The sequence below is a fragment of the Sprattus sprattus genome, assembly GCF_963457725.1.
Source record: "Sprattus sprattus genome assembly, chromosome: 15".
In the NCBI taxonomy this organism is placed as follows: domain Eukaryota; kingdom Metazoa; phylum Chordata; class Actinopteri; order Clupeiformes; family Clupeidae; genus Sprattus; species Sprattus sprattus.
Window position 1 is genome coordinate 9,762,283 of NC_137913.1, and position 7,500 is coordinate 9,769,782.

The following is a 7,500-nucleotide window of genomic DNA, read 5'->3' on the forward strand; positions in this document are numbered from 1 at the left end:
AAGTTCAACTGGGTGCCACTGAACGCCACATGTGGGACGGTCCACACCTACAGTCCAGCCAGGTGACGTCACTCAGATGGAGGAGAACCAGGTCCAGCTGCCTGTAGCCCACGTCTGTCTGCAGGTAATGAGGGAGTTCAGAGGGTAACGGCCCGGGAAATGATCCTCGGAGCTCCAGGCGCCGAGTCCAAGCCTGGGCTGGAGTCCAGAGGACAGGGGGTGTGTGGAGGCTGACCCAGCACCAAGGACAACAGCGCCGAGGCCAGGCTAAATGAGGCGCTCGCTCTCCAAAGCCAGTATATTAAAAAGGAAAGGAAATGAAAACTATTTCTTGACTGATCAGGATGGGGAAGAAAGGAAAAAAAGAAAACCGTAAGAGAACAAGTAACAAAGGTCCGCTGTGGCCCTCTGCATTGGGTAGATCCTGAAGAGGGAATACTGTGGCCCTCTGCATTGGGTAGATCCTGAAGAGGGAATACTGTGGCCCTCTGCATTGGGTAGATCCTGAAGAGGGAATACTGTGGCCCTCTGCATTGGGTAGATCCTGAAGAGGGAATACTGTGGCCCTCTGCATTGGGTAGATCCTGAAGAGGGAATACTGTGGCCCTCTGCATTGGGTAGATCCTGAAGAGGGAATACTGTGGCCCTCTGCATTGGGTAGATCCTGAAGAGGGAATACTGTGGCCCTCTGCATTGGGTAGATCCTGAAGAGGGAATACTGTGGCCCTCTGCATTGGGTAGATCCTGAAGAGGGAATACTGTGGCCCTCTGCATTGGGTAGATCTTGAAGAGGGAATACCCCGATCCCTCTGCATTGGATAGATCCTGAAGAGGGAATACCCCAATCCCTCTGCGTTGGGTAGATCCTGAAGAGTGTGTGTAGGAGAGAGTGTGAGTGTGTGTTTTTTTAGAGTGTGTGTCATAACTGACAACTGATAACTACCTTATTATATCTGATCCTATCAGTCTACAGCCTATCAGTCTTCTGTGTGAGTGTGAGTGTGAGTGTGAGTGTGAGTGTGAGTGTGTGTGTGTGTGTGTGTGTGAACCTCCATCCATCAACCCAACACTTCCTCCTTTAATTTATGTCCACCGTAAACCTGGTGCGGCGCGTGTTCAGAGTCACGTGTCCATAATGGCCGTCCACACTGGGATGGCACAGCCTCGGCTGCTATCTGTGCGATAATGCTTTGACCAGGCCTGGCACTCGTCATGGTGAAATATTAAAAGCGAATATCTCTCAGCGCTGTGACAGCACAGGCAGCACACATCTCTCTCTCTCTCTCCCGCCCATACTTATTCTAGCACATTCTTTAAAGCCCATAAAAAAACACCCGTGATTCTCTTCCTGATGAAGACAGGAACTTTCCCCTTCGCTACATTAACAGGCGGCATTGACAGTCTCCATAAATCAGAGCACGAGCGTGGGATTGGTGGAGGAAGGCTGATTTGGGCTCAGAGATGAGTAAAACAGACATGCAGGCATATGTGTTAATTATGACCATGACACTTACACACACACACACACACACACATACACACACACACACACACACACACACCCTCACACTCACATGTACACTTACTCAGAAGACTGATAGGCTGTAGACTGATAGGATCAGATATAATACGGTAGTTATCAGTTGTCAGTTATGACACACACACTAAAAACCACTCACACACTCTAAAAAACACACACACACTCTAAAAAACACACACACACACACTTTCTCTCCTCCACACACACACACACACACTTTCTTACACACACACACACTCTCAATCATACCCACACACACTCTTTCATACACATACATAAACATTCTCTGACACACACAGACACACACATATGCTCATTAGGGTGTGGATCAGACATGCTGTGGTGGTCCCCCTCTGGTCTCTTTGATGACAGAGAGCGGTCAGCATAAGGCAGGTTTGAGAAAAGCAGACAGATCTTTCCGTCCGTGTGGACCAACACACACACACACACACACACACACACGGATATCTCCATGTGCTAGTACTCTGTGCTAGTACGGCGTGTTGTCATCAAGTGAGCTTCATGAGTGCTGTGTGATCCACGTTTGGTCATTAAACTGCGTCTCATGCGCTCTATATTTAGTTTATACATCACAGTCATACTCTGAGCCACCAGAAGCCTATGAACGGATTTATTGGAATTTTTCCGGCCAGAAATATAAATGGTAACATATTTGATGTTTGTTTCTAAATGAAACACTTCATTCTCCTCTGCTGTGATGCCAGAAGAATGGGGGGCTGTAATTCAGCGACTTTTCTGCACCACATGTGGAGGTTCTCGAGGCAGACCCAGTCACCTCACACTAACCTGCCGCTGACGCTTGGGTGCCTCCTGCTCCTCGGGGCGGCACATGGATGGATCTAGACTCTACGCCACTACTCTGCGTTAATTTCTGCCAACTTCCTGAGGGGTTCTGTGGTGATGGCCACCCAGTGTTGTGTGTGTGTGTGTGTGTGTGTGTGTGTGTGTGTGTGTGTGTGTGTGTGTGTGTGTGTGTGAGAGTGTGTGAGAGTGTGTAGGTGTGAGTGGTAGTGTGAGTGTGAGTGTGAGAGAGTGTGTGAGTGAGTAAGAGTGTGAGTGTGTTATATTTAACTCTCATCAGAGGCTGGCTGCGTTCACACCCAGCGTGTGACCTCTGGGACACGTTGAGTCACTTGCAGCCGTCACAAACACATGCGCGCCACATGGACACATTGCCAAGGCAACGTAGAATAAACAAACCGACAGGGAGAGCCTGAACGCTGTGTTTTGGGGTCAGCTAAGGTCAGCCGACTGAAGTGTGTCATTAAATGATGTCACAGAGAAGGAAAAGGAGCCATTAGTGCCACACACACACACACACACACACACACACAAGCTGTGTCAACTCAAACCGCCACAGTCCTAACTCCAGCGACCTGGTGTTTGGAGCAGGTAAACCTTCACAGTCCTAACTCGAGCAGGTCTGGGGGTTTCGAGCAGGTAAACCTCCACAGTCCCAACTCGAGCAGGTCTGGGGGTTGGAGCAAGGTGGTAGGAGTGGGTATTGGAAGTCATCTGTCTCTGACTTAGATTTGTTCATTATCTGGAACCGATCCATTTTGGAGACTGTTGCTCTGAGAATGTTAAGAACTAGCTAATTACCTAATTAGTGAGTTAATTGCTAGTTAATTACTGCACATATGGCTCCTGGTGTTCCTCATGCCACGATTGACCCTGAAGGCAAACCATGATTTCATAGAGGCTCCACTTATGAACACAGTCATACATTTTGTATTTATTTTTATATGTAGGCATCTCAGGATCGCACTAAAATGCTCAGAGATCAACAAATCAGGAGTTAATTAGCTCTGTCTTCTTCTAGCACTGGAGGGTGGTAAGGTGCACACACAAAAAAAGTATTGATTTTTGTTTGTATTTCATCTATTCTGGTGTATGAGGTGTAATAACACTTCCTATTATTGATGAATGCATTGGGATAGTCATTTGTCCAGCGGCGTAAATCAGTTTCAGTTTACACTGGAGTCCGTCCAATAAGGAACAGAGTTTTCACTGGAGTCCGTCCAATAAGGAACAGAGTTTTCTAGCTAATTCATATTGGTGAGGTGACCCTGAGGGCTGCTGGGAAATGATTTATGAGGTGCTTAATAAGGGCAGTGCTGCTGCTACTGCTGAAAGCATGCATATTCTCAGCCTGTGAATGGAGGTTTTAAAGTGTCCATGAAGGCAGTGGTGCTGCTGAAATCATAGAGTTTCTCAACCTGTGAATGGAAGCTCTAAAGCGTCCACGAAGGCTGCCACTCATCCGCAGAGCTTGAAGATATCTCCCTGGTCCAGTCCAGTCAGATTTCTCATAGTACTGGGTATTTATAACACACTGAGGGGTTCTGTGTGGAACATCTAAAAGCACTGAGTGGTTCTGTGTGGAACATCTCAAAGCACTGAGGGGGTTCTGTGTGGAACATCTAAATGCACTGAGGGGTTCTGTGTGGAACATCTAAATGCACTGAGGGGGTTCTGTGTGGAACATCTAAAAGCACTGAGGGGTTCTGTGTAGAACATCAGGTTTGTGCTCTGGCGCTCAGCTGTGTTTTAGGACCACTCAATCGTTGCTATGGTTTAAAGTCCGAGAATATCTGAGAGTTTGGAAGTATGTTCGTGTTGGGAGCGTGTATAAGAGAGCAGAGGGTTGCTATAACATGGGCTCCCTTACTGGAAGGACTTGTTTATTGGAACTGTCTCCATTTAAAAGAGGCCAGTATTTTCAAGCAGGAACGGTTGATACTTTATTTGGTTATGGCTTCGGTCATACCTAATTCAAAATTAATTTCTGTTCAAAATCCAATTCAAGTTAATTTCTGTTGAGTCCAGTTCCTTTTGGATTTGTTGACTGATGTTGCTATTGAACATATTGTTACTGATGTTCGTTGGCCCAGACCACCATAATGGATCAGCCTTGTAGTTTGTAATTTACGGTGAGGTTAATCTGGTATTGACCTGAAGGTTTTTTTGTTTGGCGTCATGTATACTCAGTCATTCTCTGAGAAGTCCAAAGCAATGAGCTCATATGGCGTAAACTGTTGAAAGGATGTATTCGTTTTTTAAAGAAAAAAGTATGAATCATGTTCTGATCTTCATTTGTGTCTCATTTGTGTCTCATTTGTGTCCCCTTTGTGTCCCCTTTGTGTCCCCTTGAGCTTGATAGTCGTGCCTTCGGTCTCGAACCCCCTGATTGATTCAGTGGTCTCACGGTTCTCTCTGCGCTGTATACGTGTCTGGGGCTCAGTGCTTGTTTGCATGAGGGGTTATTTATTGAGTCTCCTGGTCCAGCAGGCTTTAGAAGAGCTCCCACTGTTTACTAATATATCATAGCCTTTCAGCAGGCCAGATGGAACGCTCATGTTCATGCTACGCTACTCAGCAGACGGGAGATCCGTACACATCCGCTCGCCAGCCACGACCGTCACACACACACACACACACACACACACACACACACACACACACACACACACACACACACACACACACACACACACACACACACACACACACACACACAGACACAGACACACACACACACACAATTACACACACACACACGCACACTCACACTCACACTCACACACTCACACACTCACACACTCACACACTCACACACTCACACACACACACACACACACACACACACACACACACACTCACACATCCACTCACTAGCTAAAAATATCCATCAGACTGCTCTGAGATCATAGGAGGTGCAGTGACATAGCAAGGGAAATTAATTAATAAATGTTACCTAGGTAACCCTAAAACACTGTGGCTAATTTTATAATGATTATGATAATTATGATCCCTTTCTGTGGGATGAGGCGGTTGGCAGTAATGCAGTAGCTGTGTGTCTATGAATATAAATGAGTTATCGTTGCATGTTGACAATGGCTTCAGGTTTAACACCGTGGGTTTTGTTTGTTTGTTTGTTTGTTTGTCTGTGTTGCAGGTGAGCTTTTGGGTGGTGAGGGAGATTCTGACCATTCAGACACTGAAGATCCGAGCAGAAATCCTCAGTCACTTCATCAAGATTGCCAAGGTGACCTCATCACACACACACACACATGCAGATGCACACACACACATGCCAGATGCACACGCCACATACTCACCTGTGAGAAAAGATGGGATTCACCAACCTGAAATAAATTATCCTCCAACCATTGAAAAAAAGATGTAATCACCAAATCGCTTTCTAGTTTAGATGAAAAGGAAATGTGGCTAGTTGGAGAGCACACCTCGTTCATCACACCCAGCTGTGCGCTGTTGACATGTGGCTGCTTTTACAGCGCGGTTTCACACAGCATACTGCACTCAGGGCGCTAGTGAAGAGCTTGGGGTTGGAGACTCACTGTAGCCGTGAAGGGGAACTCAGGAGGTAATTTGTGTTCACGCTCTGCGGGACCTGTTAGCTGTGATGGTGACCTCAGTGTGAAGATAGTTGCATAAACTCAGAGTCTAAAGGCCTTACACAGTGAGCATGATGTGGACCTCTCTGGGGTTCTGCCTCCATCGCTTCTATCCTCCGTCTGTTCTGCCTCCGTCCGTTCTGTCCTCCGTCTGTTCTGCCTCCATCGCTTCTATCCTCCGTCTGTTCTGCCTCCGTCCGTTCTGTCCTCCGTCTGTTCTGCCTCCGTCCGTTCTGTCCTCCGTCTGTTCTGCCTCCGTCCGTTCTATCCTCTTTAGGCTAGTCATGACGGCCTGGCAGCATGGCACCTTCTGCGTGTGCGATCATGTAAACTCCCCCTCAGCAGGCTTGGGTTATCATTAGTTTGCAGGGTTAGCTTAGCCTGGTTCTCTGCTGCTCCTGTTAGCTTAGCCTGGTTCTCCGCTGCCCCTGTAGCGAAGCCTGGTTCTCTGCTGCTCCTGTTAGCTTAGCCTGGTTCTCCGCTGCCCCTGTAGCGAAGCCTGGTTCTCTGCTAACCCTGTTAGCTGAAGTGATGATGATAGTCTGTGAGAATCATACCTATCACAAGCCTTCCTCTCTCAGCGGTTTCACCCACCCAGGTTATCATCTGGGACACAACCCTGCAGTGGACAGCACACGGCAGATGGCAGGGGAAGTATGCAGTGGGACAGATGAAAGAAGCTGCTTGATCTCCTCTCCTCTCTCTCCTCTCTGCCATGCATGAGGCCTTTGGACTGACAGAGTACACATTTAAAGCCCATTAGAGTCGGGGTGCACTCCAAAGTCTGAACAAGTCATAAATACATCTAATGAAAATAAAGATTTTATTTTGTGAAGGCATAATTAAAACAGCGCAATAACTAGACAGTAAATGTGTCGTGATCATTGGCAGGGGGTATATCTCTCATACGCATTAAGCTAAATAATTGGCTCATCTATTGGCTCATTTGTTATTATATTTACTATTTACAAACTAGTCGTTTGAAGTGACATTGGAGATCTATGGTAATGTACGGTTGAGTGTTTCTGAGAATTGTTCTTGCTGGCAACAGTGTGACCAAAACACTCTTTTTAATGTTGCAGAAAATAATAAAAGAAACTATGAGTGTGCGATATTTCAAAAGAAACTATGAGTGTGCGATATTTCAAAATGACAGCACATTGGTTCTCTTCTGCCCTGTGGTATGCATGTACAGGCCAACTCCCAGGTTGAGCCCTGGTGTTAACCACTGACTTACCTCTGACTTACCGCTGACTTAACACTGACTTACCTCTGACTTACCTCTGACTTACCACTGACTTAACACTGACTTACCTCTGACTTACCTCTGACTTACCTCTGACTTACTTGGTCAGAGCTGCTGTGGGGGGATCGATCTCTAAGGGCCTGATCACTGGATGATCAGTGGATGGACCTCGGTTCCTCGGAGAGCCCTGGTGGTTCGGCCTCATTCTCAGGACAGTGGGTGATTTATGCGATACTTAAGTGTGTTATTCTCGTTAAATCTGCTCACATTGCTTC

General features: G+C 46.8%; 1 protein-coding gene across 2 annotated transcripts in view; it reads left to right on the top strand.

Moving 5' to 3' along the window:
* ralgps1 (Ral GEF with PH domain and SH3 binding motif 1) overlaps positions 1 to 7,500 on the top strand; it is a gene marked incomplete at its 5' end in the record, with an annotated part of 131,322 nt that overhangs the window by 11,453 nt on the left and 112,369 nt on the right. For both annotated transcript variants that reach the window (XM_080852026.1, XM_080852027.1), the window contains one exon: positions 5,520 to 5,609. In XM_080852026.1, coding sequence (XP_080708152.1) covers positions 5,520 to 5,609 — 90 coding nt within the window. The remainder of the gene's footprint in view (positions 1 to 5,519; positions 5,610 to 7,500) is intronic.